The sequence below is a fragment of the Jaculus jaculus genome, chromosome 9 (assembly GCF_020740685.1).
Source record: "Jaculus jaculus isolate mJacJac1 chromosome 9, mJacJac1.mat.Y.cur, whole genome shotgun sequence".
Lineage (NCBI taxonomy): Eukaryota > Metazoa > Chordata > Mammalia > Rodentia > Dipodidae > Jaculus > Jaculus jaculus.
In genome coordinates, this window is record NC_059110.1 from 129,491,806 (window position 1) to 129,504,623 (window position 12,818).

The 12,818-nt window shown below is 35.7% G+C and overlaps 1 protein-coding gene across 1 annotated transcript in view; it reads left to right on the top strand.

The window, feature by feature from the left end:
- Abca5 (ATP binding cassette subfamily A member 5) overlaps positions 1-11,516 on the top strand; it is a 66,240-nt gene extending 54,724 nt beyond the window's left edge. Inside the window, exons 31-41 of the mRNA XM_004655143.3 lie at positions 2,916-3,042; positions 3,302-3,419; positions 3,520-3,611; positions 4,589-4,764; positions 5,344-5,419; positions 5,529-5,623; positions 6,477-6,596; positions 8,052-8,201; positions 8,589-8,668; positions 10,028-10,083; positions 10,984-11,516. Of these exons, the coding sequence (XP_004655200.2) occupies positions 2,916-3,042; positions 3,302-3,419; positions 3,520-3,611; positions 4,589-4,764; positions 5,344-5,419; positions 5,529-5,623; positions 6,477-6,596; positions 8,052-8,201; positions 8,589-8,668; positions 10,028-10,083; positions 10,984-11,091 (1,198 nt within the window). The 3' untranslated portion in view covers positions 11,092-11,516. The remainder of the gene's footprint in view (positions 1-2,915; positions 3,043-3,301; positions 3,420-3,519; positions 3,612-4,588; positions 4,765-5,343; positions 5,420-5,528; positions 5,624-6,476; positions 6,597-8,051; positions 8,202-8,588; positions 8,669-10,027; positions 10,084-10,983) is intronic.
- Positions 11,517-12,818: the final 1,302 nt, after the last annotated feature.

A 12,818-nucleotide genomic window follows, 5' to 3' on the forward strand; every position in this document is an offset into this window, starting at 1 on the left:
TGCTTAACTTTTAATGTTTTGGATAAATGTGCAGTGTGTATCTACCATCATCATAGCATAATTTTAAAACCGTTCTGGCACTTCAGAGATAACCCTGATACCTCTGAAACAGTCACCTCCATACTTACCGTCCATGCTTCTAGCCCTCAGTGAGCACTAGTCTTCTGACTCTGAAGTCAGCCTGTTCAGAACATTTCACACACCTGGACAGGCCATAGGTAGCCTTCTTTTTCTTTTTTGTTCATATTCTTATGCTCAGCACAGTTTTTTTTTTCCTTTTTATTGCAAAATAAACCCTATTGTGCATAGTGATGTTCATGATATCCCATCCCACTATACTTACTACATGCTCAGTGATTTAAATACCAGTATAAGATATTTAAAGCATTTCTTAACAAAAAAAAAAAAAAACAGTGAGATCTGTTTTGAAAGACATAAGCTACAAGACTGTGGTTCTCTTAACTACCTTAAGTGTATTTAATTTTTATAGCTAGGGACTGTTCACTTTGTATGTACAGTAATGTTGGGAAATCATCAGATTGTAGAATTTTGACAGTCATAAGTATCTACATGTTTGGTTTTACTCTAAGCATAATGTTTGCTGGTTCATTATGTGGTGGCATTTAGTACTGCCTCATTAATTTTTTTTGACAAATAGCATTATTTTAACATTTTATGCTTATATTTTGATTTGTATGGTTATATTCTGACATTTACATTCTGAAAAATGCCTACTCATTACATCTTCCAGATTATTTTAAATTGAAAGAATTATTCATTGAAATGTAGATATTGGTAATAAATTAGTTCTCAACTTCTTGTTTATACTTTTCACATATTTCTTTATATATTTTTTTCCCAAATGTCAATGTGCTATAAAAAACTAGAAATTATAGATAACTTTGTAATGGGAATTAAGCAGTGGTTATCACCATGTAACTTAGTGTCTGGTTCTTCTTCCTCTTCTCCCCATGTCCTTAATCTTGGAGAGGTCTCTCATAGCCACAGAGTAGTTGCCCTGAAGGACCTTCCACACCAGTCACCACTGCTGTGCTCCTCTTCCTGCTTTGCTTACGCCTCAGCTGCACTAGCACCCTTTCTGTCAGTCCACTTCTGCTCAGCTTTTCCTCGTACCTCTTTGTGGTTCTGTTGGCCTTCTCCTCCTCTGTTCTGTAGCCTTGAGGGGTTCCTGCTCGCTTAATTCATCAGTAGTCCTTGTGACTAGTTCACCTCTGTTTGGCAGTGCTCTCATGATCACTGAGCCTAACCCACTGTCAGCATCCTCAGCTTTCTGCCTTTGCCCTGTCCTCTAAATCTCCTATTTATCTTGAAGAACAGTAACAGGAAAGCAACTGGAGAGTGGGTCACTCGCAGCACATGTAAACCAGCCCTGCTTGGCTGCTCTTCATTGTTTCCCAGTTAGCACCTTATGTATCTCAGTAGTCATCCCAGTGTGCCTTGCATTCTTTACATTCCCCAAATCACCTCATTCCCTGCTTCCCAATTAAATATCTTGCCATGTATCTCTGAAAAGAATACTCAATTACAATTTTGTATAAATTTATCTCCATGTTCCATGAGTTTTTCCTGTTTTTCTTGTCTCAGAGAAGAGGTGTCCCTTTGCCCCAAGTCTCCATTTATCACATATGCTTAAGATTGTTGCTCAGACAACTTTCTTTTCTCTTTCTATATCTTCTTTCTGAATCTTAAATCAGTAGGCAGAGGAGTATCACTTTTTCCTACATGCAAAACAGTCTGTAACTCTCATTTGAATATGAATCTCTCCCCAGCTCAATATACCACATCTTTGTCTTCACAGCCAAAGGCCTTTTTGTTTTGTTTTGTTTTGTTTTTAAATATTTTTTTTTATTTCTTTGAGAGAGACAGACACAGAGAGAAAGACAGATAGAGGGAGAGAGAGAGAATGGGCGCGCCAGGGCTTCCAGCCTCTGCAAACGAACTCCAGACGCGTGCGCCCCCTTGTGCATCTGGCTAACGTGGGACCTGGGGAACCGAGCCTCGAACCGGGGTTCTTAGGCTTCACAGGCAAGCGCTTAACCGCTACGCCATCTCTCCAGCCCGCCAAAGGCCTTTTGGATAGAGTTGCTCAGTTTCCTCTTACCCTCAAGTCTGTAATTTGGGTTTTACCTCCTCTCTTCATTGATACTGTTGTCAGTAAGAACTGTTGGTTTTATCTTTGCTTGTCTAGCAGTCTGTTTAACATGTTAGTCATTAACCCTCACGCTTTTCTGTTGTCCTTTTTCTTCTTAGGATGTCATTTCCATTTATCTCCTGATTGTTGCAAGCACCTCTTCCTCTGTTTAGTTTTTTATTCAAAAAAACATTTCATTTATTTATTTGAGAAAGAGAATAGGCACCAGGGCGTGTAGCCACTGCAAACAAATTCCAGACACATTAACCACTTTGTAGATACTGGAGAATCCTATGGCTTTGCTGGCAAACACCTTAACTGCTAAGCCATCTCTTCAGCCCTCCTCTGCTTACTCTTAAGCATGGTTTTCCTTCGGTTCTGTCTTTAGTCATATCTTCTCTTTTTGAACAGTTTCATTTATACCCACGCTTTAAATTCTTTGGGAGCAATTCTCTAAGTACTCATACCTAAAACATATCAGTCACGCTTAATAATGTTGACCAATGAATGATTTAGGATATTTAGGTGTTAACAGTTTAGTGAAAAAAAAATTTTTTTATTCTACCTGTAAAATAGATCTCATGTTCATGTACATTTAAAACCTTTTCCTCTAGTGTCTAAATTTCTTTCTACTTGAAGTTATTTTGAAAATCTGTGGTTTTTTGTGCATGTATGTGTCTGTAGAGGGTGCACATGTGTGAGTTCATCTATGCATGATCAGCACTTTGTCAACTGAAAAGATCCATTATTTTTATAAACTTAGGACTTTTTCATCAAAATCCAAAATTAAGAAGTTTCCAGAACCACCAAACAATGAGGATGAAGATGAAGATGTCAAAGCCGAAAGACTGAAGGTCAAAGAGCTAATGAGTTGCCAGTGCTGTGAGGAGGTAAGTTAATCTTTAGCACTGTCATTAAATATGAAATGGTAAGTTACTAATGTGTAGGATTAATCAGTAAGAATCTGTATGAAAAATCTTAAATGGGAAAATTTTTTGTTAACTTTAGAATAAGCCATAGATTTCAGTTGTAAGTAGAAATGTTCACTTACCTCTCACAAGTGAACATACTTCTCATGGTGTGAACATCATCATAAAGTGACAGCTATCTATTTTATCACTCTTTGTCAATCCTGTTTTTGCTGATTAGAAGCCAGCCATTATGGTGAGCAACCTGTATAAGGAATATGATGATAAGAAAGAGTTTCTTCAGTCAAGAAAAGTAAAGAAAGTGGCAACTAAATACGTCTCTTTCTGTGTGAAGAAAGGTTGGCATTTAGTTATTTTTTCCTAAATAAATGTTTCAGAAGAGTAATTTCCATTTTCATTCTGTATTTAATATAATTTTTCTTCCTTTAATTCTCGTAGGAGAGATCTTGGGACTTTTGGGTCCAAATGGTGCCGGCAAAAGCACAATCATGAATATTCTGGTTGGTGATTCTGAACCAACTTCTGGACAGGTATGTTATGTAAGAGTGGGTAATGTCTGGTAGGACTACATTTTAAACTAATGTAAGTTAACTGATGACAGATTAGGAACTTACTCGTCAGACTTTATGTGTTTGTAGTATTTTTAGTATAGCTTGATGAAATTATGTTTTTTGGCTATCTGTAAAAGTGATAAAAATGTTAATGCTGACAGTTATATGCCATTTCCGATATTATAATTCTTTCCATGCATAGTTGAATGACATACCTGCTTACTAGAAATAGCTATGTCAATTTCTGAAGATCTACAATCAGTTAGTCTTAAAGTGCTATCCTTGGGGTTGGCTCAGTGGTTAAGGAGCTTGTCTGCAAGGCATGACATCCCAGGTTTGACTTCCCAGTGCCCATACGGAGCCAGATGCACAAGGTGGCACATGCATCTGGAGTGTGTTTGCAGTGGCTAGAGGCTCTGGTATGCCCATTCTGTCTATCTCTCTTCCATCTCTCTCTGTTTATACGTAAAATAAAATAAAAACTTTATTAGTGGTTATCCTGTCACTCCTCACTGGGTAGAAGCATTACAAGCATTACCCTGGTCCCACTTCATTCCCTATTGCTCATGTCACACTGGCTACATAAATTCACTACTTTCCTAGAAACTACCAGGCATCCTCTTCACCTTGAGTTATTGTCTGAGCTACATCTTGTTGTATATCCTTTATCCCCTTTCTTTACTTAACTCATTGGCTTAAATGTTACCTTATAGTGAAGCCCCTGCTGAGAGTGGATAAAACTGTGGCTAGCCTGTTTACCCAACATTGCAGTGTTAATCACCCTCTCTTGCTGTATTACTGGACTCCAAATTATCTATATATGTCCTTCTATCATTAAATAGTAGTGAAGATCCTACTTGATTTTACTTCTCACTGAGGAAAGGGGTTTGAATTAATTTCTCCCCCTTCACCATATAATATAAGCAAATATACTAAAATTTGTTGCATTTCTGTAGATATTTCTAGGGGATTATACTTCACCTGCAACTGATGATGATGGCTCCGTGAAATGTATGGGTTACTGTCCTCAGATAAATCCATTGTGGCCAGATATTACAGTGCAGGAACACTTTGAAATCTACGGAGCTGTGAAAGGAATGAGTGCGAGTGACGTGGAAGGAGTGACCAGTGGGTAAGAAAATCACCTTTAGACCCCTTGTGCTACTTGGTGGGGTGGGGTGGGCTTACATCTCACAATTTTAAAATTTTATGAGAAGCGTTTTTATGGATAATTTTTATAGAAAATGGTTATTACTTTTTCATGGTTTTCTTGTTTTATTTATTTATTTATTTATTTTTTGAGGTAGGGTCTCACTTTAGCCCAGGCTGACTGGGGCTCACTCTGTATTCCCAACTGGCCTTGAACTCACAGTGATCCTCTTACCTCCTAAGTGCTACCATTAAAGGCCTCTGCAACTATGCCCTGCTTTCATGTATTCTTTATAAAATTCTGATAGAGATGAAAACCAAAGGTACTTTTTCTAGTTATAGCATGCATGCACCTATAAATACCATGCAGCAGTTTAAGTAATTTATCTTGTTAAGCTAGTTAATTTGTTTAAAACGATATAAACTTGAGAATTTTGTTTTAACTAATTATACTAAGCTTTCAACTAATTACTTGTTTTAGAAAAGCCAGTATCAGTGGCCACATACTATTCATTCTTGTCTTTTTACATACCCTGGCACATTTGTTTTGTCCATTTTGCAGAATAACAAATGCCCTTGATTTGAAAGAACATCTTCAGAAAACTGCCAAGAAACTACCTGCAGGGATCAAGCGAAAGGTACTTTGCCTTAAGCAGCAAACAGCTCTCTTGTTGATACTTTAGTGCATTGTTACTGTCTTCTTAGACCACCTTATCTGATTGGTGCACTTCCTCTCTTTGCACCTAGTTATGTTTTGCCCTCAGTATGCTTGGGAACCCTCAGATGACTCTGCTGGACGAACCTTCTACAGGTATGGATCCTAAAGCCAAACAGCACATGTGGTGAGTATGACCCTAAAGACACTTGAGCATAGCACATCATGTCATGCTTTAGAAAGAAGTAGTTTCCTTCATGTCTACTAATGTTAGTAATATGTACATCTTGGTTTAAAACCCTACATAGCTGATGAAATAGTAATTAAAATTGAATATTTAGATTTATAGTTTTTCTTGACCTTTTAAAATGTTGTCATGCTTCTTAAAATGTTTGTAATATTTTTGTATTACAGGCAGAAATGAATATATAGATATTACTAAAATTAATAGTTCTACTGTCTGAATAGCCTTTAGAAGATTTTCTTCAAAATCATTTAATATACAAGTTATATTTCTCACAGTGTTATATTGAGTTTGTGTCTCAGTTCTTTCAGGTGGTTTACAGCACTTATTAGATGAAAGAATATTATTTCTGAGATACATGTCCTTAAGATCATATGGCTATTTTTCTTATAATGTTAAAAGTCATCAAATCTCATAATACATGGATTATTATTTTTTTCTGTTTTTATTTATCTGCCTATATACCTATCTACCTATCTTACTTATTTGCTTGTTTTTTCAATGCTTGGGATTGAAACCAGGATATTATGCATTGTAAGCAAGTATTCTACCTCTGAGCTCTACCCCAACCTTGTTATTATACTTTGACCCAATACATACCTTTGCAATCATGAAATTTGACCTGTGTCAAAATGAAGGCAAACCAACTTAGAATTGAAAAATCATAGCTGGCCATAACATAATAGTTACAGCAACTGATATTGGATAAGTTTTAGTCAAATAGTTAAATTTAAAAAACCTATTATTTCATCAGCAGGTGCATTCTTCTTGTATTAATTTTATTTATGTTTTATAGGCGAGCAATTCGAACTGCATTTAAAAACAAGAAGCGGGCTGCTCTTCTGACCACTCATTACATGGAGGAAGCAGAGGCTGTCTGTGACCGAGTGGCCATTATGGTGTCTGGGCAGTTAAGGTAGATGTTTATGTAGCATGCCTGTTAGGGAAGGAGTACAGGGTGGGTTTTGACTAAGATCCTTTAATAAACTTAGAGTAATATGCACTAACTTAAGTGTTAAAAACATTCCTTTTAATTTTTATTTTTTTTGTGGTTTTTCGAAGTAGGGTCTCACTCTAGCCCAGAGTGACCTTCACTATGTAGTCTCAGGGTAACCTCAAACTCATGGCAGTTCTCCTATCTCTGTCTCCAGAATACTGGGATTAAAGGCATACACCACCACACCTGGCTTCCTTTGAATTTTTGAGGAAGTTAGTTTTTAGTACAATTATTTAGAAGTATATAAATTTTCCCCCAAAATATGGCTGGATGTTTTCATTTGGAACTTGTTTCCTTATTTTAATTTTGAAATGTTACTGTTTAGGCATGATATTTGTTAGGAAAAAAAATATGCTATTTAAAAATTGTTGGGAATTATTTTGGATTATAACACTAAGCTTTAAATATCTGAGTTCAAGCTGGGTATGGTGGCTCACACCTTTAACCCCAGCACTTGGGAAGCAGAGGTATGAGGATTGCTGTGAGTTTGAGGCCAGCGTGAGACTATATAGTAGATTTCAGGTCAGCCGTGGCTAGAGTGAGACCCTACCTCAAAAACAACAATAACAACAACAACAAGAAACATAAAAGAGGACATCTGAGTTCATAATTATATATATGTATGTGTGTATGTATATATATCTATCTGTATCTATCTATCTATATAGATAGATTGAATCAATATGGACCAGGTAAGTCTTACATACAGAATTATTGTGAGAGAAGGAGGCAGGTGACAGAGAAAGAAAAAGAGAAAAGAGAGTACATCAGGTCCTCCTAGCCACTGTAAACAAAATGCAGACATGTGCTCCACTTTGTGCATCTGGCTTTACATGGGTACTGGTGAGTCAAACCTGAGTCCTTAGGCTATGCGGCCAAGTGCCCTAACCACTAAGTCATCTCTTCACCCCATAACCTCAGTTTAATCAGTAGAAAAATAACTGACAAGGCCAAATTAAAGAACATTCCAACAAAACATGCAGCCAGTATTTCTCAGAACTGCAAGTCATGAACAAGAAGGAATGGGTAAGAAATTGTCACTGTCCATTGACAACTAAGGGCACATACAACTCACAACTTGGATAAGAACCCAGAACCGGAAAAGGAAAGCTGGCAAAATGCACATGGCATTCGGCTCTTGTTTAGGCTCATGTCATGATATTGGGTTCTTGACTTTGACAAATCACTGTGGGTATGAGGTGCAAGTGGGTGAAGAATGCATGGGGTGCTATGTTGTCTTTACAACTTTTCTGCACGTGTTAAAAGTTTACCAGCAGGATTTTATGCAAGGAACATGGTAGAAATATAAACGAGAAATCATCCTTTGAGAGTGTCAAGCCATATATCTGCTCTTTCTTTTGGCAATAACTTCAGATGTATCGGGACAGTACAACATCTAAAGAGTAAATATGGAAAAGGCTACTTTTTGGAAATCAAATTAAAAGACTGGATAGAAAACGCAGAAATAGACCACCTTCTAAGAGAAATTCAATATATTTTCCCAAATGCAAGCCGCCAGGAAAGGTAAAAAAAAAAAAAAAAAAAAAAAAAAAAAAAAAGTAAATGTATTTATACTTATTTATAGAGCAGTAATCATAAAGTTTTATGTTAAGGATTAAGATGAAACCTCTTTGTTGTCAGAGATTATATCTGTCTCTGAATGACTTACATTAATGTGCTTGCATTATTTCCAATGCAAGACAAGTTTGGTGGATGAAAGCTTATATCCACTTTAGAATTAGAGCCTTCATTATTTCGTACTGTTGAAATTTTTGTACTCCTGTGGCATCATTATTTGTACAAATAAATATAAAAGTACATTATTAGAGTTTATTTATAATTATAAAAATTTTAAGTTCCAGCTTTAGAATACAGTAGTAATTTTTATACATCTTTGTTTTATCTTTTCAGTTTTTCTTCTATTTTGGCATATAAAATTCCCAAGGAAGATGTCCAGTCTCTTTCACAGTGTTTTTCTAAGCTGGAACAAGGTGAGTAGTATTTCAAAAATATTCCAAAATATTTTTCAAATTATGAAAAAATTTTATCTACAAAGCTTAGAAATGGGGAGCAAGCTTCTTGTTGAAGCTATGGCAAATAGAGCCTTGTGTTGATGTATGCTAAGACACATAAACACATAGGTCAGATGTACTGACTGTAGGGTGAGACTTTTAGAAACTTTGGGTCATTTTCCCAGTATGATGTCTGTAGAAACAATTCATTTTGTGAATTCCTAATGTGCTGGGCCATGTAAGCTCCAGGGCTGTCACCACTAGTAGCAGCAGTAGTGGGGTGGGGGTCATGGTGCAGCACACGTGTTCCTCATGTTCTAGACCCTTACTGAATTTCGGCCTTCTCAACGTGAGTGTTCGGTACAGTAAGCACGTACTGGTGGTGTAGAGAGTAAGTCATACACAGGTGATTGTATGACATTTACAAATGTGATATAGATGACAGATAACTTTATGACATTTATAAACTTGAGGGACTATTTTACCATCAATACCTTTCAAAGTAAATATAGAAATTTATAAATATTCTTTATGGTGATGCTGATTATAAAAGAGTTCCTTATATTCTCATAGCAGCTGTGGAGTAATTAATTACCTCTGTGCCTGTAATGTGAGCATTCTCATGAGTGAAGTTTCTGCTTTCCTGCTGATACCTGTATGATTCAAGGGTACACTTGAAGAAGCTGAGGCAGGCAGATTGCCATGAGTTCAGGGCCAGCTTCATCTACTTAGTGAAATTAGGACATTGTATCTTAAAAAAAGACAACCAAATAAACATTATATTGCAAGAGGATTTTGATTGTAAGTAAATATAGAAAAGCTCACAAAGATGCAGCCATTGTTGAACATCCAGTTGAATGAAGAAGAAGGGAGGAGCTACAGTGGAGGTGAGATGGGAGATGAGAGTGAAGAAGACATGAGAGAGGAGGAAGAAGGTAAAGGAAGGAGGGAGGACAGCTGGAAAAGGTGAAGTAAACATTGAATGTAAAGTTCTTAAGGCTGCAGAGGAACTGTGGACATACAAAAAGGAAGAAAGGTTGAAAGAGGAAAATAGCATGTTATATAGAGTCAATGTGGAGTTAATAGAGGTGTGTAAAGCTCCCTTACTAGTTACAGCCATTTCTTCCTTCCTTTCTTTCTTTCTTTTTTTGAGGTAGGGTCTCCTCTACACCAGGATGACTTGGAATTCACTATGTAGTCTCAGGGTGGCCTTGAACTCATGGTGATCTTCCTACCTCTGCCTCCCGAGTTCTGGGATTAAAGGTGTGCGCCCCCAGGCCCAGCTTTGAAACACTATGAAACACTGACACACAAAATACTGTTGTTATGTTCTAATAGCTAAGCACACCTTTGCCATTGAAGAATACAGCTTTTCTCAAGCAACATTGGAACAGGTACAGTAAAGTTAAAGTTTTAAGAAAGATTTTAAAAGTACCTTTCAGCAGTTATTTAGATTTATACTGCAGAGGAAGATTGTGATGTTATAGAATTGTTATAGATTAATATTAAACTCTCCATAATCTTAAAAACTTTAGATTTTCCATTTGATTTTTTTCTTTTACTATTTGATTTTTTATTCAATTCTATTTTAAAAATAGCTATTTGACAATTATAATAATCATATTTGTATCCATTTTTGAGGTATAATGAGATGGCTAGATATATGCTATATGTATACAATATTTAATGATTAAATCAATTTCCATTTGGTTATTTTGAAAAACTTTGTTTTTTAATGTGGTTAAGAAAGAGTCATGATGACACTCAGAATTTCTAGAATTGTTTAAGCATTTGTCAGTTATTTTATGACAGTGCTACTCCATATATTAATCAGTTTATTAATCTGCTGATTAAGATTCGTCTATATATATAATGTATATGTATGTATGTATATCTGTATGTGTGTGTGTAGAATGGATATAACTTACCTTGTTCAAATCTTATTAATATCAATAAATCTCTTGATGCTTAGTAATATAATTACATATAACTATAGCATACCTGACTTAGTTAAGAGTCTTTTAAATTATTTACTTATTTATTTTTATTTATTTATTTGAGAGAGAGAGAGAGAGGGAGAAAGAGAGAGAGAATGGGCATGCCAGGGCCTCTAACCACTGCAAAGGAACTCCAGATGCATGTGTCACCTTGTTCTTCTGGCTTATGTGGGTCCTGGGGAATCAAACCCAGGTCTTTTGGCTTTGCAGGCAGGCACCTTAACCACTAAGCCATTCCTCCAGTTCAAGAGTCTTGTATGTATAACAAGCTTTATTCATTCATTTTATTTTATCCAGGTTTTTGTAGAGCTCACCAAAGAACAAGAGGAAGAAGATAACAGTTGTGGAACTTTGAACAGCACACTGTGGTGGGAAAGAACTCAAGAAGACAGAGTAGTGTTTTGAATTTGTGTTGTCCACTCCTGCTTACTGACATCGAAATTATTTATTTTTCATTTCACGTTAACTTAATTTTAAGGTTTGTTATTTGAAAAGTAGCAGGAGAAACATGAAAGTGCTTGGGAATTTCCTAAACTCCTTCACTAAAATACTGTAATTGTGTATTTTTCTTTCTTTTAAATAAAATTTGTGTATAATTGAATCAGTTTGCATGTTTGTATCTGAAACAAATTGAATATAGTTTGTATGTCTTTTTCATTTTTCCTAAAAATGGCCTTTCTCAGTTTACAATTTAAAGAAGGTGATAGAATAATTTTGAGTGGATGCATTTGAATGTATACAATCCTGTTGAATAATTAAATAATTTCCAAGTGTTTATTAGTAAAAAAAAAAATGAATGTCTAACAAGTACATATAAAGATAGGGCATGGGAGAACATTGCTTTTCCTTTTTAGTTTGTAAAATGTCTGTGTAGAGGTTGGAGGAAGTAGCAAGCATCCACTAGGTGGCAGTCATCAGTCATAAGTGAATGGAGGCTTTTAAGTGATTTCAGACAGATATTTCAAGTTACTTTTTAACAATTCAAATATGTTTTAGTGATGTTTCCTAAGGGAAGGCTCTGGCTAGAGGCTTATGCAATAGTCTGGTGGTTAACTTTGTAGCTAGAATGACAGACATCTGTAGAGGTAGAAGAATTAATTTATATATTCTTCCCAAAATCTCATAGAAAATATAGCATTTTTTTGCTCACAAAGGACACAATTAATGTCATTCTTAGATTAAAATTTTTTGAGCCAGACATGGTGGCACACTCCTTTAATCCCAGCACTCGGGAGATAGAGGTAGTAGGATTGCTGTGAGTTTGAGGCCACCGTGAGACTACATAGTGAATTCCAGGTCAGTCTGGACCAGAGTGAGACCCTACCTCGAAAAACAAAACACACAAAGGAATTGTTAGATACAAGATTTCTACAGGTAAACTTTATTATTTGGCTCTCTCCTCTATAGGTCTTAAGCAGATAAATTTATAGATTCATTTAATAAGCCAACTTGTAATCAGTTTGGCATATAGTAGAATACAAAAACTCTTCAGAGATTAAATTAAGAATAAAAAGCAGAATACATAGTTATCTTTAGTAGGAATCAGAATTTCATTCACAAAGGTGTTTGAATAAGATAGGGATAAGGTTATCTCAGACAACTTACTGATAAAACTCTTGCATGGACTATAGATAAAATTATATAAATGATAGTTGTTGGCATTAAATTTCAGCCATTTATATAAAAGTATTAGCTTTTTGAAAAGAAATATATTTGGGGTGTGATTTACTTCATTATGACTTAAAACATAATAGAACAGAAGGACTCTGTACCAAGTTACTTTAAGTATCCAAACTCTTGAACAAGACTATAAATTCTTTAATGCTATAAGACTTAACATGGGCCATACTGTCGTGTATAACATCTTATTTCAGACTAGTAGGTGATTAAAATAGTGCTCCTTTGATAGCTGGAGACACATGACTATATTCTCCTTCTTTGTTTGGCACCTGCTATACACATGCCTAAAGTTACTGTTTAACCCTACAGCTAAGTTCTTTTTCTTGTGAGACTTTATTGGCTGTGGCTTGCCTCCTAATACTAACGTAGACTTTTGGATTCTTTACTTGACTGTCTTACTTTTGGCCAATAAATACTGCATGAAAATACCATCAAGGTACATTAAAATAAAA